Source organism: Sparus aurata, chromosome 20 (assembly GCF_900880675.1).
Source record: "Sparus aurata chromosome 20, fSpaAur1.1, whole genome shotgun sequence".
Lineage (NCBI taxonomy): Eukaryota > Metazoa > Chordata > Actinopteri > Spariformes > Sparidae > Sparus > Sparus aurata.
In genome coordinates, this window is record NC_044206.1 from 14,509,542 (window position 1) to 14,533,201 (window position 23,660).

The following is a 23,660-nucleotide window of genomic DNA, read 5'->3' on the forward strand; positions in this document are numbered from 1 at the left end:
ATAATGAAAGCTAAAACTGTGTGTTCAATCCAGCAGATTTAACTCTCACCTCTGGCTGGGTGGAATTGGCAGGGTCCTTGCTGGCCTGTAAGAGCTTCCCAAGCTTTTTATCCACCCACAGCATGTTGTTTCCAAATATAGCCAGTCCTGTTGGAGACGGATACCGGCTCCCATAACGGATAATCTCTCTCTGTGTTCCATCTGCGGCCATTCGGGAGATCATATCGAGAGCATCGTCTGTCCAGTAGAGGAAATTGTTGGTGTAATCAACTATAAGGCCACGTGGTGACACTAGGCTTTCTGATGCCAGCACAGTGCGGTTGGTGCCATCCAGCAGGGCCCGCTCAATCTTGGGTGTTTGGCCATAATCAGTCCAGAAGAGATAGCGAAGCTTGGGGCTGACAGCCAGATCACGAGGCTGGTCGTTGGTGGACTTGAGGAGAATCATTCGAAAGCTGGTGTTGATGGCAAGGACCTCCAGGTAGGTCTGGCTCTCAAAGACATTTGTGAAGTATAAGTTACCTAACAGATGAGAGAGAGAGAGACAGTTATAAAGCATGACAGAGTAACACAGGGTTTAGTACTGCATGAGACAAATAAACATCAGGGAATTAACATTTATTAACCAAGTACCAGTTCATATCTTTGCTCCTAAAGCCTTCCTGTAAAAATAATGGATAAATAAAGGGATGGTTGAGTGGCTTCATACCTGCAATCCAGTCTACAGCGAGGCCATGGATGCCACCTCTTCCAATTCCTGAGGTGATGACACTCCTGTAAGACGCTCCATCTGTTTTCGCCCTGAAGATGCCCCTGTATGTGCTGGAGGTGCTGTTGTCAGCCCAGTATATAAAGCCAGACTCAAAATGGAGGTCCAGCTTGGTCTTAACGGAGTAGGTAGCTGCAAAAGTCAAAACGTGCGACTTGTATAAACTAAGAATTTGGTATTAAAGACAAGAGACAGAACAGGATTGAACATAATGCAGAAAAATATTAAGTCAACATACGTCCACCGACAGGCACCATAGCCTCAGAGTGGTCCGAGCTGTTTATGTGGAAGCCACGGATATACTTGGAGGTGGAGACAACAGCGAAAGATTCATACTGTTCACAGCTGGTGCCATCATGAGACGGGTAAAAGCCTGTGGTGCAGGCACAGGTCTTCTCATTGTTTGGCTTGGGCAGGCAGAGGTGGGGGCAGCCCCCGTTGTTGGAGCTGCAGGCGTTAGTGGTCCCTGCTGAGTCTGAGGTGGAGAGAGAAAAAAAAGTGGTGAATGTAACTCGAAGATCTAGACTCAAACACAAAACTGTCACAATCTTTGCTGTCAGGGCTCCTCGACTTTGGACTGACTAGCCTACAGGGCTCAGAGCAGCAAGCTTTGTACCTTTTTTCAATTAATAATGTTCTTTTGGGGGGACTGTCGAACCTAATTAGGTGGCATATTATTGCTGCGCTTCTTTTGGTTGCCTGTCACCTTCAAGACACAGTTACAGTTGGAGTGTGAGGACGGAAGACAGCTAACTCGAGAAAACATAATGTGAATAAAACGTTATAACTTCACTTCAGCGTTTAACTGTGATTATTGTGTTTGTCTATATATATTTAATGTTTATATTACTATTAGCATGCAAGCATTTATTATCTATTCATCTGTTTAACATGAAAATGTATGCTGCCCAAAATGACTTAAGCATTGGAAAGATATTAATTCCACTATTTACCACCACCTTACCAACTTGTTTCTCCTATAATTGATAAAAATAGTCATCAAAAAAGGCTAGATTATTTACTTATTTTGCTTAAACTAAAGAGCTGTGAGAACTGCATCAGTAAATATGGTATCAACACAAAGAAGATGAAAAACGAGTGGTGCTCGATTCTGCAGTGTGCTGTCCTTGAGGAGGACACTAAACTCCTACTCGCTCACTCACTGGCAATAATTGCATAACAGTCTGGATGAAAATACCAAAAAAGGCTCAAGGACAGACACCTCTGGATAAAATTAAAAAACAGTGAGCCCACGTACTGTCTCTGGCATGCACTTTGATGGCATGGAGGCCAGACATGCCGCTCCTCATCACCACCATGTTGGCACCAGAGTCCTTGTCCACCCTCTCAATGACCTCAAAGTCCAGGTCGGTGTAGTAAAGGTGATTCTCGTGAATCTCCAGCCCCCATGGGTGGGACAGGCCACTCACCACTGTCACTCGAGTTACTCCATCCATGGTGCCACACTCGATCTGAGCGAAAAAGGAAGGAGTGCAAAGAGGAGGAAGTTACTTAAAGTAGCTGAATCAATACTATGATGATGGAACTATAAAAATTTTATTAGAACTGATATTGCAACAAGGTAACTAGCTGTAAAAGAAAAATGTGAAAATTGTGGAAAAGCTGTCAAGTATTTAAAAAAATAACACTAAATCAGTCTATATGTGCGCACCACTCCTGAGCCCGCCACGCCCCAGTACAGTTTCTGAGTTGAGATGTCAGCGGCGATGAATCCTATGTTAACCAGATTCCCTGTGTAGAGGTTGATGACATTTCCTCCGTCCATTTGAGCGCTGCCAACCTTTGGAGGAACTCCACTATCTGAGCCCTTGTCCGTCCAAAACAATCTCCTGTGAAGGGAAAGTGTTAATATGATGAGTCAGTCATCATGATGTATGTATATGTATGTATCAAAAGTTCTCATTTGGAGTACAACTAGAGAAAGTTTTGCCTACTGTGCCTACTGTGCAACAATGCTAAGATGCAGGAAAAAATGTCTGACTGTTGCAAACAAAATGTCTGTGTTACAGATAACTGTTTATAGTTTTGGGTTAGTTTATGTCACAAAAAGTATGAATGAGGGGGACATGTTGCTGTGGGAGAAATAAATCCTCTTGGTAGTCTTTCAAACAATTAGACCACTTTGTCCTCGTCATTTCAATTACTGACTTCAAACCATGTCTCTGAATTTAAGTAACACAGCAAGTACTCAATAGCTTTCATTTCTCAGTGAGCAGATGTTTTACCCTCTGACTGGATCAAGGGCAATTCCAATAGGCTCTCCTACGCCCTCTGGTTTACCAGTAGAGGTGATGAGGGTCTTCCTGTAGTGCTCGTTTCCATCCACGCGGATAACCTATGTGAAGCGTAAAGGTATTGTTTGATTAATTGCACAATGATGATGCAAAAACTGAAATTAAGTGATAAAACAAAATGTGCAGATCAAAACAAGAAAAATACAAACCTTACATTAAGGGGGAAAAAAATACATAATGTACTAAATAAAAGAAATAATCAAATTATAAATCAAGATTCAACATAATTAATTCAGATTAAATGTTTTATAACAGAAAACAAAAAAGACGTAGGCTTACTTTTCAAAATGGCATAAAATATAAAAGTATGGCAACCTTTCTATAATTCCAGGGTTGTTTACCTTTTACGTGTTTAATTTAGTTATTTTGTCCAACTGTTTCACCTCACAAAATCACAATTTTTGCCTAAAAAATGGTGCTTACCTCTATCGATTTAACGGTGGGATTGGTGTAATACATTATTCGGCCTATCCAATCAAAAGCCAGACCGGATGGTGAGCCTATGAAAGCAGCTGGAGCAAACTCAGACCTGTTGGTTCCACTAGTTTCCACTTGCCATATAGAACCCTGAAATTTGAGCAAAGTCAGAGAGCATACTTCAAAATAAGCCCACTAGAAAATGTAGATATCAAGTCATATGACAAAAAACACAGAGGGAAGTATGCACATGTGCACATCAATAATACTATTTTATATTATGTGATAAAAATAATCAATTCAAGCAGCAAAAGAAAAGACTAACTGCTTTCTTCGCATCTATAGGGATACTGTATTATATATCATATATATATATATATTAATCAAAAGCTATTCTTGCATCACAGCTAATTCAATATATATAATAAAACACCAATCCAATATCATCACGATATGAGCCCACACTACGGGGAGAGTGTCTTTGATCTAGCCCATCATTTCGTAACGGAGTGGAAATGATTTGAGAAGTCAGTCCTCAATCCCAATATATATTTTGACATTCTAGTTCAATTTAAGACTTCCACTCACAGTGCTCTGCACCCAATAAACAAGCTGCTCCTGGTCATCAAAGTCAATGTCCCGCCCCTTGGTGATGCCTGACACAGGAGTCATTGCGTTGTTAGAAGGGTCAGCGGGGTCCAGAGGAATGCCAAAGATCACAGAATCTCTCACCACCATCAAGAAGGGAGTCTCATCTAGAGCAGAAGTACACATGATGAGAGGAAGGCATCCCTCACACAACAAGCTAGAGATTAAAATTATACTTGAGCATTTAAAACGGATGTATATGATATGTATATATAGGTGCTGTTGTAGAAATGACAGCTAAAAACCCTACCTTTGACACAAGTGCGTTTGTCAGTATCAAGCTTCCAGCCAGACTGACAGTCGCATCTGTAGTATCTGGGTCTCAGGCCTGACAGCAGGCACAGCTGAGAGCACGGGTGGTCTTTGCATGGGTTGAGGCCTAAATAGAAAAAACAGTGTCACCTTCAATCAGACTTAATATGACTTTTTACATCTGTACCACGAGCGATGTGAAGCGTGTTCTATTACTCGCAATGGTCTCTTTTCAGCTATGGCTTCTACTTCTGTTTCTGCAAACTACCAGCATTGGCCTGCTTAAAATTCTTGCTGTAGCTCCTGACACAGTGAAATGCATTTTTCCTTTTTTACTTGAGGACATTTGTATGAGCATTTATAAAGCTACAAAACTTTAAGAGCATGCATTCAAAAACTTATACAGGCTCAATACATACTCACTGATAACAGAAGAGACATGCTATTACCTTCATACTCTGCATCAACACACAACATTTTGATACACTTCAAAAAACGACACATATCAGAGTTAGATTTGTCATTACCTGCAGGCTGTTTGATGGGATGGTCCATAACGACGCCCATGGGCTGGTACACATCGTTCAACATAATGGTGACATTGCCACCGTGGAACTTGTTGGTCCTCATCACTTTGCTGGTGTAGCGCTCTGACCAGTAGATGCTGTCCTCAAAGATGGTCATACTATGTGGGTGCTGGAGAACCTAGAGTGAAGTGGGCATTCACAGAGGTAAAAGTTTTTTTAAAAACTTTATTTATCCAATGAGCTTAGATGTGAATTTCAGCACCATGGGATTTATGTTGATGCATTAACACTCATTCATATGTTTGAACTCACCCATCTTAAATGTTCACTGATTTGTACCATGTCTAATATATCAGGTATAATATACTGATACTACCATAAAGGATCCTGTGAGTTAGTCTAGTCTACCAGCCCAGTCTATAAAAATTTTGTATTGATATACTTAAACGTACCATGTCACTTGCCATGACCTGATAGCGGTTTTTGCCATCATAGTCACAGTAGTCAATGTATTTGAGGTAGGCATCAGCAAAGTAGACCCTGCGTGTGGTGTAGTCCAGGGTCAGGCCGTTGGGCCAGTAGACCTTATCCCTGACAATGACTTGTCTAAAGGATCCATCCATGTTGGCTCGCTCGATCCTGGGGTTCTGACCCCAGTCCGACCAGAACATCAGGTTGGTGCTGGGTGGAAAGAAAGTGAGATTAGAAGCTTTACTAATAGTTTCGCGACCTTGCTTTTTAAGGAAAGATTTTCTTTTTTTTTTTTTTTTATTATAGCGTTAACCATAAAATAACAAAAAGGCAGAAAAAGATTTTAAAAAACAAATTAAAAAAAATCAAGGCCATCAAAATTCCCATCTAAGCTTTTCCCAAAGAGTGACCTACTAGTTACGGGGGTCTAAAACTAGTCCGCGGGGACGGGTGACATTCTTGGTGAGGAGGACTTTCCGAAAGCGACCGTCCAGAGTAGAAACCTCAATGTTCTCCATGACAGAGTCGGTCCAGTAAAGGTTCCGAGCCACCCAGTCCACAGCTATAGTCTCTGGCTCCATCAGACCAGAGGAGAACATCTACGACAACAGGGTGACATTTAACTGTGAGACGAGAGCCCCAAAATATTTTCCAGTTTCAAAATGGGCCACATCATTCTTAAGTTTGGGAATGGCTGCTTTAGAGAAATTCCATTGATGTGATACATCTGTGCCATCATTTCACTTACTTCCCGTATGTCGGTGCCATTGTCGTAGGAACTCATTATCTTCTTCTGCGAGGCATCAGCCCAGTAGATTCTGGAAGTGACGTGATCAAAGTCTACAGTCACGATGCTTGAACCGCTGACCAGTGGATGTATCAGTGGTGGTCTCACGTTGATCCGCTGGGTGATGATCTGGCTACGTCTTGCAACCAGAAGTACAGCTGCTACGTTGTCTAAAGGTAGAAAAATATCTTGTTTCTAATCAACATCTCTGTATCTATGCTACACAAAGAGGGGAATTTCACATATAAACACATACTGCAAATTTAAAAGTATTCTGCTTTGTTGTATGGAATAATTTTGTTAGTATCTTTATGATATCTTGCTTTAAATTCCTGCTCTTAGGGCTTTTAAAGGGCCCAAAACATCCAATTTCCTCTTGGCAATACATCAACTAATTTGAGTTGCTCACTTATTGCTTTGCAGGTGCGTCCATCAGGCTCGAGGAGGTAACCATGTGAGCAGGAGCACCTGAAGGTTCCCCTCTCGTTGAAGCACTGCTGGCTGCAGAAACCCGGGATCAGACACTCGTTGATGTCTTCGCAGGTCTTGGAGTCATTAAGGAGCTGATATCCTGGGTGACAGGTGCACTGAGCCCCGTATGGTCCTTGAATGCAGCCGTCACTGCAGCCCCCGTTGTTCAGTGCACAGTCATCTTGGTCTTCATTAAAAACATGACAGTGAGTTTTTACTGTGCATTTATGAGACATCATCCTGTATTTTGTCCATTTGACTGATGTTTTTCTTCAAATGTTTATTTTTTGTCTTTTTTATGTTAAATTGTGTTACATCTGTGCTAATATCCTACAATGTTTTAATTTTTTCAAAATTTAAAAAATGTTCTGAGTTAATTCCATATGTTGCACTACTTTTTAGTTGTTGTGAACACTATTAAAACCATAAACAACAACATAATTTTCATTTATTCAGCTTTGCATTATATGCAGAGGCATTAATATCATATATAGTACATGACATTCTTTATTCACTCACTGCAGATAGGTGACTCATCTGCTCCATTAGGGCAGTCCCTCTGGCCGTTGCACACCTTGTCCAGGTCAATGCACAGCAGGTCTCCGGGGCACTGCCACTGGTCGGATGGACAGCGAAATGGAGGGGTGGGGCAGTTCTGCTCATCACTCATGTCCCTGCAGTCGTTGTCGCCATCGCACACCCAGTATGTCGGGATGCACAGCTTGTTGGCACACTGGAAATAGCTGGATGTGCAGGTGACAGGCCCGCAGGAGTTGTGTTCGTCTGATCCATCCTCACAGTCTGGATGGCCGTCGCACTCCCAATTGTCTGGTATGCAGAATCCGTCGGTCTGGCACTGGAACTCGTCATCGTGGCAGAGGCCTGGCCCTCGAGTGGCTGGAGAGGCCACAGACATTCAAAAATAACCAAAACTGCAGTGGCTTACTCACTATCAGAAAGACAGAGCTGTAACATGATTCATGTCAAAAATATTTTGAATAATATCAACAACAGAGCTGACAGAATTTTAAGTGCTGCAATCAGTCATAATTACATCTTTCATTAACGCAATTGACATAATTCTTATAAAAGTTTTAGAGAGTTAAAAGCTTACGACAGTCCCGTTCATCAGAGTGGTCCCTGCAGTCGAACACTCCATCACACTCATACATGGAACTGACACACTGGTCCCCACTGGCACAGGCAAACTCATAGGATGCACAGGTAAACTCTTGAGGAGAAAAATAAGGGGGAAAAGAGGTACTTAGCATTAGCATGAAGACATTTGACTAAGTGTTAGAGAGCACCATAAATGATCAAAATAAGTAAAACAGAACACAACAAAGAGTGAAATCATGGTGAGTCTTACCACAGTTTTTCTCATCAGAACCATCCAGGCAGTCCTGGTCTCCATCACACACATAGGAGAAGTGGAGACACCGGTGGTCAGGACACAGGAAGTAGTTAGGAGGGCATGTAGTGATTGTTGAGTCTGTGAATCACAGATAATTTATCAGAATATGGTTACATTACATTTACAAGATATTTGTATACACAGTATTGTATGTATTTAAATCCTATTAAATGAGTTGACTCAGCAGAAAATTAGCGCCTGACATACTTACTGCAGTTGTGTTCATCAGAGCCATCGCCGCAGTCATTCATACCGTCACACAGCCATGATTTAGAGATACACCTGTTGTTGTAGCAGGTAAAGTAGTTGGAGGCACAGGTTTTAGGGATTCCAGTGGGACAGTTTGCTTCGTCAGAGCCGTCGCCGCAGTCATCCATGCCATCACAGCGCCAACTGGACCGGATGCAGTGCTTGTTGTTGCAGGTGAAAGCCCATGGAGAACAGGTCGCTCCTGGTGAAGATATACGAGGTAGGTAGTTAAATTAATAAAGCTGTTTTCTCAATAATTCCCTTCCGCCACTCCTCACACATATTTTCTTATAAAGTCACCTGTATCGGTGCAGTTAGCCTCGTCAGTCTTATCAAAGCAATCAGCAATTCCATCACAGCGCTGAGAGAGGGGTGTGCAGTGGCCTTCATCACATGCAAAGGCTTGGTCGCCACAGCTGGTGTCAGGTGGGGGAACAGAATCATCCTTGATGCAGTCCCTCTGATTGACCTGGAGTTTCATACCGTACGGACAGCCGCATACTCGACCGTAGGAGGGAGTTGGGAAACAGAAGTGGCTGCAGCGCCCGTTGGGCAATATATTGCACTGGCTGGTGATCGCTGTCAGGAGGATGAGAAAGATGCAGTCAGTGGGTTTCTGGATTATATTATATGGCTGACTCACAGTTAACTCTCGCCCTGGCCATTCTCACCCTGCAGTCATTGATTATTCTTGTTTGAGAATGTGATACAGATACTGTCGTCTTCTTTTCACTCTACAATCAGTCAAATCCTCTTTGTCCTGTTCATACATATAGTTATCTAAACTGTCCTTACCACTTTGCATAAATTACTGTAGGACTTAATAGTATTAAACTATTTACAAACTTCGATGCCTCCCTGTGTGTAAACTTACTGCTGTGAAGGTCAGCTGTGTAGGCTTTGATATTCATGATGCCTGTGATTCCTTGTCTGATCATTATGTTTCCTCCACCATCCCTCTTCCTCATCTCAAATATTCCTCTGGTCCTTGTGTCAGACACATACAGGTAGTCTATGAGACAGAAAATGATTATCAGCATGTTAACAAAACACTACTAAAGATACCAAAAACAAATGCACATTCAGAAAATATATAAGAGGGGTCACAAGTAGCTGTATTACAGTTCTGAGAAAAGGCAACATGTAAAAGTGAGTAACCTTGACATGCACGGCAGTAGTATCACAGTAGTAGTATAGTATGTTTTCCCAAAGAATTTGGCAGAAAGAAAACATACTTGTTTACTGTATTGAGCATTAATGTTTTGGATGGAATATACTCATATTATGGCATTACATTAATTCAAGTAACCTCTCTGTCCACCACTGCTTTGATCTGAGCGCAAACATTCTGACAAGAGTTTTTAGTTTTAGAGGCTTACAATTAAGTTTGGGTGTCATTGTTTCAAAGCTGAAGATAAACCTGAATTATATTGTACACAATTTGAATACACCTGTGCATGAGTAACATAGGTGTAACAGAATAAGTGATAGTCGTGAAGAGAGACAAAGAAACCCACCTGTATAAATTGTCAGAGAGAAGGGTTGAGTGATCTGGCCAAGATTGGTAAACGTCTGTCTGTCAGTTCCATACACGCTAATGTGACCAACCTGCTTCAATTCGGCATCCACCCAGTACAGCCTGTTCATTCTGTTGAAGACCGATCACAAGGAATGAATATAAAGGAATACTGCAACTCACAAAACCCACATTGTTTTAATCCTTGAAATCCTTGTTTCTGCCCATCATCACTGTGCTTACACATAATCCACAGCGAGTCCATACGGCGTTCCCAGCGTTGTGTTGACTATAGGAATAGCATTGCTGCCATCTGTGAACGCTCTCATTATGACCGCTGGACGGTACCAGTCGGACCAAAACAAGAAGCTGTGAATCAACATATGATTGGACACACAAGAGGAGAGAGAAGTGTCAGTTAAGGATAAAACACAAAGAAATCAGTAAACCTTGATGATTTTTTATGGATTATAACACAACTGTTGATCCTGAATGTATTCAATTATGGTTGCAATTGGCAATGAGTGGACTACTTAAGTAACATTTTAAAGTGGCATACTAAAAGTTAACTAAATTACTGAACTGAAAACAGTAAAAGACATTCAGGAAATATTGCACACAAGGTATTACAATGAATGTCTGCTAGACTGTGATATCTCATTGCATAGGTGAATGTGGTGTAATGTGCATTGTGTTTAATACTCTGATCACTTTTTTAGTGTTTTATCCCTTATAAATCGGAGCACTCACCCAACACCAGGATGCACAGCGATTCCTTTTGGGTACCTCAATCCTGTCACAATATCTAGCCTGGATTTGTCTGTAATTCTGTAGGCCACCACGGATCTGTAGGTGCTCGTGGTCCAAAACAAGACTTTGGAGGTCCAGTCATAAGCCATGGCGTCAATCGATCCGACTCTGTAGCCGGTCAGAATCTGTTGGACTGGGAATGCATAAAATAAAATCCATGCAGTGAGGTGTGACACACAGGTTTAAGACTCAAGCCTTTCATAAAAAAAATTTGTGATGAATTATATCCTAATGGGAAACAAACTAACTTACAAATGCATTCTGCACAACAAACACATGGTATCGCTGATGGCCCTCAGAATGCTTTTTAACACAGACAACAGAAAAATGTACCTGTGCCATTGAGGTTTGACTTATAGACGAGGCCTCTGGACCTGTCATTGTAGAAAATGGAGCCTTCGCTGCCGTCAAACTCCACAGCAGAGCCAGAGAACGACGCCCCAAACCCTGAGAGGGGCAAAGTGATGTCCTCCTGGAGGGACAAGTTCAGTGGAATTCCCCGCACCCCCAGAGAGGTGGCGATCATCAGGAAGTCCTTCACCTCTGTGCAAAGAGTGAGTGATGGTGGTTATGTGCAGGGAAACACTAAAAAATGTAATGCTTAATCATCTGATGGTTGAAGGTAACTAATTTGATATGATAATGCATATAATACTTAATGTGATACAAACACACACACACACACACACACACACAGACAAACAGTATATATTAGGGCTGCGTGATATGGTTGAGAAATCATGTTGAGATTATTTTGACGGATATTGTGATCGCGATATGATTCACAATAAGTGGGCATTCTCATTTTTGCATCGTTCATCATCTTCATTTTGACTGAAAAAACTATTAAGATCATGATGTGCCAAAGTCATCATGACATCTTTATAACAAACTTTAACTACATAACTATATACTTACATATATACTGCAATTTAGAAACTATGTGTACAATATTATGTTTTCATTTTTTTTCAATCTTTTTTTATTGGGTTTTGCAGATGAATACATTTGTATTGAAACATTTACAAGAAATTAAATTTTTTCTTTTAAGAAAAACAACATTATGTTTTGTGACTAATTTGCACAAACAAATATCTGACGGCAGAACACAGAAAATATTCTGAACTTGACTAACAGACCTACTCTAAGCATCAGGTAAATCAAGGGACACTTACTGAAGCAGGAATGGCGGTCGGGTTGTAGGTCGTAACCATGGTGACACTTGCAGCGGAAGCCCAGACCATCGTTGTCAGTGCGGTGACTCAATACACAGATCTGCTGACAGCCGCCATTGTGTCTGCCGCAAGGGTTCATCACTGTGAGACAAGACAGATGTGTCATTTTATCACAACACTGTTTTTTCTCAAATCGCTGTAGTCTTCATTTATAACCATAACTAATGAGATTTGGTGTCTATGTTATTAAGCTAAAGAAAAGTGTGGGTGTCACTTTGTGGATAGCATCCTTAACGAATTCTCAACTGAGCAACAACAGAAAAATCAAAAAATAAAACATGTACGATGTTCACATAAGTCTACATAAATTCTGGGCACACTGATATCTCTGACCACTGACCTTAAGCTGACTTGTACAGGTCAACTTACCAACAGGTTGCAAGACAGGGTGTGAGACCACAACATGGCCCGGTCGATTTGCAGTACGATAGATAAGCGATGGGTTGCTGCCATCAAAGCGGTTGGTTCTTATCACACCCATCTTGGCCCAGTCGGTGAAGAATACATGGTTTTCAAACACAGCAATTCCAAAAGGATGCGGAGCCTGGGTTGCACCATTGAGGACTATTTTCCTAGGAGACACCAACAGATCAACATGGCCATCCATTTTTAGCTAAACCTTACTCTATGGGTGAGGAGTAATCATGAATGATGGCATTTTCAGTGCAACCTTTACCTGTCCAAACCGCTGTAGGTGACAGTCTCCACTGTGTCAAAGTGGCTGTCAGACCAGTAGACCCTCTGGGTGACAATATCTAGGGTGATTCCTGTTGGAATGCCGAGTCTGGTCTTCACTAGCTCAAATCGGTTACTGCCGTCCATAAAGGCACGTTCAAGCTTCATCTGCTCATCTCTTTCTCCCATGTCCGTGAAGAACATGTAGCTGCAAACAAACATAGAATGAGGACTTAAAGAGAGTCTACATAAAGCTATATGATACCAGGTCAAGTGGAAGCAAAAACTCTATAATAGAATGACTGAGTTCTTCAACACCATTTATTTGAAATCATAGAGTTAGGGGTTAAAGTCCAAAATAAACCAAAATCAGCCATTTTCTTCTAAACACATTAAACAGGTCATAAATGTGTTTACTTAAAACATGTAAAAGCCATTCGGCCATGTAGAATTTAATTTTAGAGCTAGGCTCACAAACAGTTTTTCAACATTTCTGTGTTCAGGATTTAATGGGCGGGTCAGAAATCATGCAAATCATGGCCACGTTACGTAACGCGGCCATATGATTTGCATAAACCCCGCCCTGCTGCGGAAGTGGTATAAATACGTTCAGCGCGTCAGCTTCAGCGGTTCTCCCACTCACTCTCCAGTCTCGGATAGCATTGCTTACAATAGTTTGCAGCTAGCTAACCAGTCAACCAGTCAGCTAACCAGTCATGTCTCCTCCACATCCTCTGCATCTTTCCTGGATGCCACAGTGTGCAGGGTGACGGCGCTGTTAGCTTATTTAAGTTTCCTTCGGATGACAACGTATGGAAACGGGGGAGTCCGTTGACGCTGGTCAACTCCGTCCCCGGCTTGCATCCTCTCCTCCCGCCGACGAGGAGATGTGGCCGCTGCTGACCACCGCTGACACTCTCCGTCCCGCTGACGGCGGGTCCCACTGGCATGATGTGGCCGCGCCGCAGCCGGCCCTCCGTCCCGCTGACGGCGGGTCCCACCGGCTTGATGTGGCCGCGCCGCAGCCGACCCTCCGTCCCGCTGACGGCGGGTCCCACCGGCTTGATGTGGCCGCGCCGCAGCCGACCCTCTCCGTCCCGCTGACGGCGGGTCCCACCGGCAGTATGTGGCGGTAGTATCAGGGTCGCATTATTGGTGAGCCGTCCCAGTGTGAACGGATAATCCGGAGGCGCGGAGCGAGGGCGTGTCGGTCTGACAGTCTGATAACTGCACAGGTCCTTCACTCAACTAAATACAGAGAAATGTCCCACAAAGCAACGTTACATGACCGAACAAAAGTAACGTAGTAACTATAACTGTCTTTACCAACTTATATGAGGAAAACAAATACCACAGCTGTATGTGGAGAAGCGTCTGTCCTCCTGTCCGTCCCCTCCCTGTCCTCCCGACTCTTCCACACATTTCTGCTCACAAAACAACGTCTGTCACGCTTGTCACAAGAGTGTTTAACTCACCGAGTGTTTGACGAAAATAAATCACCGCGACCGCCAGCCCTCCTGACCGAGACTACAGGAAACTGTCCCCCAGAAAACAGCCTCCGTCCCCGCGAGTGACAGAGTCAGACAGCGTCCTGTTTACTGATGGTGATTATGTATAATTATGTAATTTAGCGCGAAAAACTTAACTCCATCACTTTCCAGGATGTTTAGTGGGTCAGGATCTCAATCACTACACGTTATAACAGCATCTATATGATTATAAACTGTCCGCGGGTTTAGATAGACAAGGGGAACACCTGGGGAACACCTGGGGAGACACCGACGTCATTAACATGACGTGTAGCCCCCACCGCATGGGCGTGGTTCCAGCGCCTCTAACTGACACGCCCCCAGCGTTTCACAGCAGAAAGAAGTGCTTGTTTTTCCATGATTTTGAGACCTAATTTTATATACTTAACAATTTTTTTAATCTTTCAAATTTGGCTCAGTGGTCAATGATACATGTTTCTTTGGTGTGACAAACTCATAACACAATTTTTTTGCCGCTTTACACGGACTTTAATGAATGGGCTTCAACTGATCAGCTTAATTGATAATGACAACAAGTAAACATGTGGCAGAGCAGACTCAGTGCCAGTCTTTACCACACTGTTTCAAATTTCATTTTTTAAAGTTAAAAAAAATTAAATCAGACCCGCAGTATAACAGAAAGCCTGCAGAATTTAAACCCACCCGACTGTAGGGTCCAGGGCGAGGCCATGAGGATTCTGCAGGTTTTCAGCCACCAGCGTGACCCGATCACCTCCATCGAAGTTGCACATGTCGATACGCTCCATCCTGGTCTCTAAGACATAGAGTTTGAAGTTGATCCAGTCCACAGCGAGATTCTGGACATGGAGGACTGCAGTCGTCAGAACCTCCTTGATGTCACCCCCGTTGAAGTTGGCAGAATATACCTGGCAAAAGAATGAAAGAGTTTGGGATGAACCCAACTCCTTGAGCGGCCTTGAAAAAGCATATACACTGCAGCTGCTCCAGGGCAGAAGTTATTACTGCTGAACTGTAGCGGCAAGGTTGGCATTCACACAGTAAGGAGATCAGGAATGTTCCCAGACAATGATCCAGACTGACCTTGTTGGTGTCTATATCACTCCAGAAGACTTTTCCGCTGTTCCAGTGGGTTGCAACTCCTATGGCATAACCTTTGCCCTGAGCCGGCACCAGAGTTCTGACAAAGCGTCCGTGTATATCAGCCATCATCACATCACCCCCGTTTGTGAAAATTAGCTGTGGCAGTCCATCTGTAAAACACAAATGCCAGAACTCAGCAATGAATTCATTTCAAGTTATAGTTATCTTAGATCATAATGTAATCATGAAAGCATATTAGAAGATCAATATTTTGAGTCATGACAAGAAACTGCATTTTGTTCTTAACTATGTCATATTGAAAGTTCAAAAACATCTGCAAAATTATGTATCAAAAGATTTATATATATACTGTATATTGTATAAAGATACTGTGTGATGTGTGACTCCCTGTACCTGACACATTGGCCTTGCAGACATGACCCTGCTCCAAGAAGTATCCATTAGCACAGCTACAGTGGTGTGTGCCAGGACGATCTTCACACAGCTGGTCACAGATGCCCCAGATCTGACAGTCATCATAGTCTGGCAAATAAAACAAGCAGCCATTTTTCAAGTTTTAGGCAATAGGATGAGGATCTATACCAGTAACGTGCAACTAGAGTACCATGATATTAAGCCATTACTTCTAAATTTTCAAAGCTGATTCATCTTCATCTTCAAAACAAAAAGAAGGAGACCACTTGACCAAATGCTCTGGGCTCTGTTCATCAAAACAAGCTTACGTTTGACATTAAAGGTATTTTGTAAGCTAAAATATAAACATCATTACAGAATATGGTATCCTGCAATGTATTTATCACACCTCTCAATTCATCATGACAATGTTAGGACAAGTGTTGCTTTGTTGAATAGTTCAACTCACTCGCTTATGCTTAAAGAAGCTTCCCAAAACCTCTCTTTGCTGTAATTGCCACTGCTATCAACAAAGTTACAAACTTGGATTTTGTTTTCACAAAACAAATATGGTGCACAGCACTCACCTACACAGGAACGACTGTCATTAGCTACAGCATAACCATCAGGGCAGTAGCAAGTACCTCCCTGAGGAGACTCATGACAGTGGTACTCGCAGCTCAAGGCTGAACACCGATCCAGGCCTGTGAAAAGCATAATTTTTCTTTTAATTTTCAATTAAAATCCAGGTGAGAGTTAATCTTTTTATTTCAGACCAGCATCACTGACCCTGCCAAAATGTCATTACAAGTATTGTTTATGGCCATCATCCACTGAGTCTAGGATAATTACCTGAATAGGTTAATCTTAAACTAGCTATGTGTGAAGGCAGTGATGAGAATGATGAAAGCTTTGATTATACCACAGCAGCTGACTTCTGTGAAACATTTATGAGTTCAGTGCACTATAATGTCTAAAACCCTTGCACCTACATTTATACCCCCATGAAAGTGCAAATATTCAATTTTCAACATGTGACCGGATCGTTCTCAATTATGCAACACTTTTTTTGGTGTGGTTCTGCTGATCAGGCTATTTTCTCTGTAGGCATATACACAGATATAAAATCTCAAACAAAGCAGCATCCTTGTATGTTTTCTGTGGTTCAGTGGTGAATGTGCATGTGTTGATTTCCCAAACCGATGTGAAACTTACTGCATGTTTCCTGTGCTGTGGAGTTGGTCTCATCTGTTGCTCCAGGACAGTCGGGTTTGCCATCACACACTTTGCCTATTGCTATACATGCTGTCGAGCCAGGGCAGCCCCACTCACCAGGGTAACAGTCTCGGGAGTTACTATCTAAAAACATAGAAACACTTTTGATTAATTTAAGTGATGTTAAAATAAATAATAATAATATTATAGTATAATTGTAAAATGTAAGGATTTGCTGCTTTTCTTTTTGTTATTTATGATAGCAAATGAAGAGTCTTTGGGTTTTGTGTTTGCTGATTAGACAAAAGAAGACATTTTCACACTTTTCACAACACACACCAAACAATGACTTGATAGATTGTGACCATAATGAAAGATAATCAGTAGTTGCAGCCCTTGTGAATTCCAAAACTCTGCAGCATCTACTGTGACAAACACCCATTAATCACATCATTGAGTAATTATTTGCCTACGTCAATGAAGTGATGCCCCAAATATATATATATTTCCTCAGAGTAGTCTTTACATTCCTTTAAAGTCTTCTCCTAAAATGTTTCTCAAATTGAGTTATTTCATTGTTTGACATTTGTTTCTACAAAAATCTTTAATTATTCTTAAATGGAATAACTCTTGTAAGGACCAGTTTATTCTCACCACATCCTCTCTCATCACTGAAATCTCCACAGTCGTTGAACTGGTCACACACCCAGCGCTGAGGAATACAACGGCCACTGGAACACGTGAACTGATTGCCGCTACAGCTCTCGTACACTAAGAATGAACGGAGAAAACTTACATTTATTCTGGTTTCCACTGAATTCTATATTTTAAAATGCTGACTCTTTTTCAGATAATCTTTATGTGTTGACTGGAATTCAATATATGGGATGATTATATTACAAGTGTTAGGGTACACAAGCTGTTTGCCCATCTAGTTAGAAAAAAAAAACATCACTTTTTATCAGTTTAACAATCAATATAATAAAAATTAAATGAGACACAACAACTGGACTTGCAGATTTTACAATAGATGACATGCATGAAATTGTAACTGAAATATGTGCCAGCTTCAATACAATTTTAGATGCTGCATACCCTTGTACATTGCACCAAACCCTAAAATAAGATAACACTGAATTGTTGGTTTTGCAATACTTCCCTTTACATCTTACAACAGGTTGGTCCTTAGACAAAATACTGCTATCAACCTGTTAGAATTTGAGTTACTTTAGTAAAAACATCATCCTTACCACAGCCTTGCTCATCACTGCCATCCCCACAGTCATCCCAGTGGTCACACACAAAGGAAAGTGGCAAACAGTAGCCATTTGCACATTCAAACTGGTGTATGGGACAGTGCTGCGTTGCTGAAAATAAAAAAATAAAAATTTTAGCAAGTGGTCAGAAATGCCGTAATAACTGAGTCTCACTTTAAGTCAAACAACTCCCAACTACACTATAGACATCCTGAAGCGCAGCAACAATAGAATATGTTAAAATTTTACCTCAAGTTCAACTGGAGTCACCAAAATCGTGAGGAAGCTAACTGATAAATTAAAAATGTACAAAGGTTGAGCTGCTGTCCGTTTAGTTACAATAGTCCTGTTACCATAAAATGGTACCTAGCTAGGCTGAATGCAGGGAAAGAAAACCAATAGCTAAAGGAACGCATCAAAGCACAAAATCCAACAAATACATACATCTGAAATTGATTTCCAAAGCCAGGTTGTGCCCCTCATGGGCATTGACAATAAGGCCAGTTGAGCTAGCTAACAATGCTACCAACTACTGTTGAGCTAGATAAATAAGCTAAAGGCTAATTTTTGTAAAAACACCTAAACTCATTTGACAACAATTACGGCCCTTTTGAGGACGTTTCCGCATTCCTAAAACACCTCATTCAGCTGCAATAAAACAATATGTAATCAGCTCATCAATAACTCCTCCCAGTAGTTGCAGCTTGGCTCAAACAAAGATGGCGGCCGGAAGTGACAATCACCCTCGTACGTTGTACAACACAAAAATAAATGTCCATCAGAATATCATGAAAATAACAATAATACATATTTTATTTGTAATATTATTGTTGTTGTTGTTATTGTTATTATTATTATCATTATTATTAATATACATTTGTTACCAATCTGCTATCGAAGAACTGAATTGCCAAAAACTGATTGTGAGCAATATTTAAAACATTTTTTTTTTTTATTAAATTACAATATATCTGGTTAATGTGCAATAAAATGCTGCTGATTCTTGATCTTACCAAGTTTGATACATATATTATATTTTTTATAATCATTCCACTTTTACCTACTTACTTGATTTTGTGTGGGGTTTAGTCGTCTTTTAATTTGCTATGTACTGGCGTTTTTATTTGTACAACCACTGAGGAGATGCACTGAAATTTCGTTGTACAATAAAGGCATTCTATACCTACATTTTCATGGCCCAAATAGCCTTTTATTTTGCAGCAGACAGAATTTCTCCTTCTCCTGTCCATCTTTACACCATGAAAACTATGAACTCCTTTAAAATGTAATTAGCTCGAATTTTGTCCAAGTGTCTGTGCTTCATGCATATAAATTCAAGTCCAGGTAAAGAAATCACTTCTCCCTCATATCATCATAAACAACAATTTGAACGGAATGCCACTTGATTAAACCGAGGAAACACGATGCTACCCAGATTACATTTTATCAGTTCTTACAAACAGAACATTTGTTTTCTTAGATAACTTTCTGTAAAACCATCTCTGCCATTTAAACACCAGGGTTTTCCGTGAGTCTCGTCTACTCACTACAGTTGAATTCATCAGAGCCATCTCTGCAGTCCTGCAGCCCATTGCAGTGCTGAGAATTCTTGTAACAGGCCCCATTTGCACACGTCTTCTCACTGCACTGTGGATAGTCTGCAAAAGCAAAAAAAACAAAAAAACACAAGCTTGTTCTATTGCATTAACAACTATATTCTTTCTGGCCAATGATTCAAATAGAAGCGTCTCCTCAGTTGTTATTAATTGTATTGTAAGTTCATTGTAGACGTGAAAGTCTTACCGCAGTTCTTCTCATCAGAGTCATCCACGCAGTCCTTTACATGGTCACATCTGTATGTGCCAGGGATACACTGACCCTCCTGGCAGCTGAACTGGTCTGAGCTGCAGGTCCTGTCACCTGAACCAAGAGCATATGAGTGGGTTTCGCTTCAAAAGGCTCTGTTGCAGAGACTTACAACTAAACTAATTGAAGGAAATATCTCATAAGGTTTCAGCCAATTGTTTTTTAGTTTTTTTTTAACCTCAACTCAAGCACTCACATTAGAGAATTTGGGATTGTGGCTAAATATTTATTTACACACATTACAAGTATAATTTTTGGTAATTTTTTTTTTGAATGGCTTGAGTTTTATACTGAGGGGATGTGGCCACCTGGTGGTTTTACTCCTCATTACTGCACATGAGTGGGCACCTTTACATCCTTTTATTCAGAGATCACACACGTTTTGTCAATCAGTAATATCTTCCAAGAGAATACAGCCATGGTCTCAAACAGCATTTAAACAATCGATCTGCTTACCACAAGCTCTTTGTTCATCTGAGCCATCTTCACAGTCTTCATCCCCATCACAGACAAATCCCGAAGAGATGCATTCACCGCTTGTCACACACTTAAATTCCTCCGAGGTGCATGATGGAGCCGCTTTGACAGAAAAGCAAACAACTCAAGAGTTTACACAAATATCATAGTGCTTTGTACTTGGTTTTTATGTTTCTGCATAACATGTTATTACATAGACATTCACAAATTTGTCTGTGCGGTGAACCACTGAAAACACCAGGTTTTCACAACAATTTTTTTTCTGTGCTGTTTGTGTTTCCGGTGATTGCTTTGTAATACTCACGACAGTTCAGCTCATCTGAGTCATCCTGGCAGTCTTTTGTCCCATCACATCTCCAAAGTATGTTGATGCATTGTCCACTAGTGCACTGGAATTGTGTACTGTCACAGTTTCCTGCAGAACACACACAGAGAGATGGAGAGATTTAAAAAAACAATCAATCACCTTTTCATGGGCATGATGGGGGCTTAACCTGAGTGTTTTCAGTTATAGAGGTAATTTTCACATTTAATACCCTTTAAAATTAAATCAGTGATAGTGGCACTTTTAATTGTCGGATGTCCATGTTAATGAAAAGGAAGTGTTTGTTTTTACTGTTTCCTTGACAAATGAGTTACCATGTTTATGACAGCTGAAGCCACACTCTGTGCCCCATTTGAACCTTAAAACATGTGATTCAGCCATTAAAGGATAGTTAATTCTTCACCATCTATGAAAAGTCCATCTTATGACCTTGGACTATACAGCCCATCATTTGAAAAAGATTCTTGATGCCTGAATCAGCACAGAAATGTGGACTTTGTATCGCACGTGCATTCAAAAGGTTTCAGTGTTTTGTGAAACTTAATTTTGAATGAATTCAAGTGTTCAATCTTTGAATTCTATATTTTTAATTTATAACCACAGGAAACCTTGTATATGCACATGTTTAGAATTTCTTGGAAAATATTTATCTTTTTATTTTCCACACTGTATTTGACATCACATGTGGGTGCACCCTTTCAAAAATCAAATGTTTTAAGTTTTCAAAACAGCTAAAATTGTTGGTAACCACTGATTTCATGGAACGTTAGATATTCAAAGTGGGGGTCAAACTACTCAATTCACATTTAAGCATGAACCTCTTAGCATTTTTACGCAGCTCAAAAATAACATTAATTAATTGATAAAGATAACTTCCATTAAAATATAAGATTTTGGTGAAAAAAGACCTGTGACAATGCAAAAATCCCCCAAATCCCAAAATCCAACTTCTTTGTATTACGTATTCTTCTCTCACTACTTCGCTTTAACACACTGGTGACTTGAAAACATATTGTTGTGATATAAAGAACATATAGATACCTTGTGCAAGTTGAATTCCTTGAGACAGCAGCAGAAGAGAAAGAAGATGAAGACCGTTGAGGCCCATAATTTACCTCTGGTGTTACTCAGACAAAAGTATGTACACTCATGCTAAATCTGACTCTGTTAACAGGAACGAGCTGGAGAAGATGCTGCTGAGACTGAGATGTAACCTGTAACCAGACCAGAAGACCAGTAACGTGACACGGCATAAAACAGCTTTTTATGGCCTGCTCCTTTACATAAACCTCATCTAAGATTAACTTTTACCTGTTGGCATATTGTCTACATCAGCAGGAAAAATAACAACTCATTTTTGTGTAACACTGCAGCAGGAACTTAACACCTTCTGTGATTGAAACAGGGGTTAATAAAACCTTTATAGTTCCCTGTAAATAGATGCATTTTGTATGTTGTATTTCTATACTGGTTAATAACACCACAGCACAATTGACATGCCTCATTTACCTAATAACCAAAAGAAAAAAACACTTTAGCCCATTTATTTATTTTCAGTTCTTCCTATGCTATAAAAAAGTATGCAATTTTGATGATACACAAGTACAGAGTAGCATACAGGATAAATATGGTATGATGGCTATATGTCACACATCTTTAATGAATTGCATATAGAATATCCCAAAATGTTTTTGACTGTTCTTTTGATAGAATAGCTGTGTTTAAGTATTGGTCTGTGTTGTACAGGTTGGGGATAGCAGGGTTGGTTGGTTGACACACAGCTGTTTTCTGGTCCTTCTGAAGGTTGGGTCAAATGTGGGCGAAGTCGATTGGTACACTGACTTTGTATTTGTATTTGGGTTGGTTGGCTCATGAGCCTGTTTATGTAACTGTTAAAGGTGCCATGCGTAAGAAATGACAACCTGTCGAATTCATACTGTGCAGTGTGTGGAAACCTTTAAGGTCACATGGAGCAAAGCAAACTCAAGCGGCTTTCCAAGAAACCTTAGACAATAGCCCTTTTCACACTCTAACAAGAGTATCCACTAACTGTAGCTTAGCTCAGTTAGCCCTGCATCTGGTGGTCTGGACATGGAGCTCGGAGCACCAGGGGAGCGTTGGTGTTGTCACAGGGAGCACAGGGCTTTGGTCCAAGATGGGCCGGGGCTAGCTGGTTAGCATGCTAACTTCTGTTGCACAATTCATTGACCTCGTTATGTCAGAGCTGCTGTTACTTTACATTACACTGATCATTGAATTGTTCATTCTTGAATGATTCCAACTAAAATTCTTACATATTGCACCTTTATCTTATATTTTATTGGGGATTATATTTAGACACTGAAAACAATTTTGAAACAATAAGAATAATGTTTATATCATTAGTTTATTGTTATTAGACATTCCTACAGATGAACAGCGTATATAAATATACGTTCCCGTATGGTCCCATTAGCTACTTAAGAACGTTATGAATAGGGCTTAATCAGAACATCTGCATGTGGGTTGTCGTGTCATTTACTTCAGCGACGTTCTGAGAACGTTCTGGAAACATACACTTTCTAGCTGGGCATGTATATTGACTATTACTCTATTTAAGCAGATATTGAAGGTTTAAATATGTTGATGAATCCTAAACTTCCCTATTTTAGGGTGACAATAAAAAAGTCATTGCTGACTTTGCCCCACATTATGGAGAAATTATTTTTATTACAGTACCACGAAGTTCTGAAGCTTTTGGCAGCTTTTCCTGGCTTTTTTATTGCATTATACAGTGTATGACCTTGTCTTAGTACTCAGATATATTGCTTTGTGATGGAAACCAGAGATATGGATCATCTGCCAGCGGTGGACAGTGAATAAGTACATTCACTCAAGTACCATGCTTAACGCATCACTACTTATCATCCATTACTATAAATTATTCTGAAATGAATCATTCTGCATAATCTATCTTTTTT

General features: G+C 40.7%; 1 protein-coding gene and 1 long non-coding RNA gene across 2 annotated transcripts in view; one reads left to right on the top strand and one right to left on the bottom strand.

Annotated features, from left to right (window-relative positions):
- lrp2b (low density lipoprotein receptor-related protein 2b) overlaps positions 1–21,910 on the bottom strand; it is a 43,482-nt gene extending 21,572 nt beyond the window's left edge. The window contains exons 1-39 of the mRNA XM_030401102.1: positions 21,742–21,910; positions 20,680–20,790; positions 20,355–20,477; positions 19,836–19,952; positions 19,580–19,690; positions 18,027–18,143; positions 17,431–17,547; positions 16,777–16,920; positions 16,149–16,265; positions 15,562–15,690; positions 15,148–15,317; positions 14,749–14,972; positions 12,558–12,764; positions 12,251–12,453; positions 11,822–11,962; positions 10,980–11,189; positions 10,587–10,779; positions 10,080–10,205; positions 9,838–9,968; positions 9,195–9,332; positions 8,621–8,899; positions 8,283–8,522; positions 8,027–8,149; positions 7,772–7,888; positions 7,177–7,554; positions 6,596–6,844; positions 6,148–6,356; positions 5,814–5,998; positions 5,381–5,609; positions 4,929–5,106; positions 4,400–4,528; positions 4,090–4,256; positions 3,508–3,651; positions 3,016–3,125; positions 2,442–2,619; positions 2,028–2,241; positions 1,008–1,244; positions 710–901; positions 50–522 (exon numbers count right to left, since the gene is read on the bottom strand). Coding sequence (XP_030256962.1) covers positions 50–522; positions 710–901; positions 1,008–1,244; positions 2,028–2,241; positions 2,442–2,619; positions 3,016–3,125; positions 3,508–3,651; positions 4,090–4,256; positions 4,400–4,528; positions 4,929–5,106; positions 5,381–5,609; positions 5,814–5,998; positions 6,148–6,356; positions 6,596–6,844; positions 7,177–7,554; positions 7,772–7,888; positions 8,027–8,149; positions 8,283–8,522; positions 8,621–8,899; positions 9,195–9,332; positions 9,838–9,968; positions 10,080–10,205; positions 10,587–10,779; positions 10,980–11,189; positions 11,822–11,962; positions 12,251–12,453; positions 12,558–12,764; positions 14,749–14,972; positions 15,148–15,317; positions 15,562–15,690; positions 16,149–16,265; positions 16,777–16,920; positions 17,431–17,547; positions 18,027–18,143; positions 19,580–19,690; positions 19,836–19,952; positions 20,355–20,477; positions 20,680–20,790; positions 21,742–21,808 — 6,927 coding nt within the window. The 5' untranslated portion in view covers positions 21,809–21,910. The remainder of the gene's footprint in view (positions 1–49; positions 523–709; positions 902–1,007; positions 1,245–2,027; positions 2,242–2,441; positions 2,620–3,015; positions 3,126–3,507; positions 3,652–4,089; positions 4,257–4,399; positions 4,529–4,928; positions 5,107–5,380; positions 5,610–5,813; positions 5,999–6,147; positions 6,357–6,595; positions 6,845–7,176; positions 7,555–7,771; positions 7,889–8,026; positions 8,150–8,282; positions 8,523–8,620; positions 8,900–9,194; positions 9,333–9,837; positions 9,969–10,079; positions 10,206–10,586; positions 10,780–10,979; positions 11,190–11,821; positions 11,963–12,250; positions 12,454–12,557; positions 12,765–14,748; positions 14,973–15,147; positions 15,318–15,561; positions 15,691–16,148; positions 16,266–16,776; positions 16,921–17,430; positions 17,548–18,026; positions 18,144–19,579; positions 19,691–19,835; positions 19,953–20,354; positions 20,478–20,679; positions 20,791–21,741) is intronic.
- LOC115571622 (uncharacterized) lies at positions 372–7,093 on the top strand. Its single transcript, XR_003981954.1, has 3 exons — positions 372–481; positions 6,176–6,362; positions 6,610–7,093. It is a non-coding gene; the product is annotated as an uncharacterized LOC115571622 (long non-coding RNA).
- Positions 21,911–23,660: the final 1,750 nt, after the last annotated feature.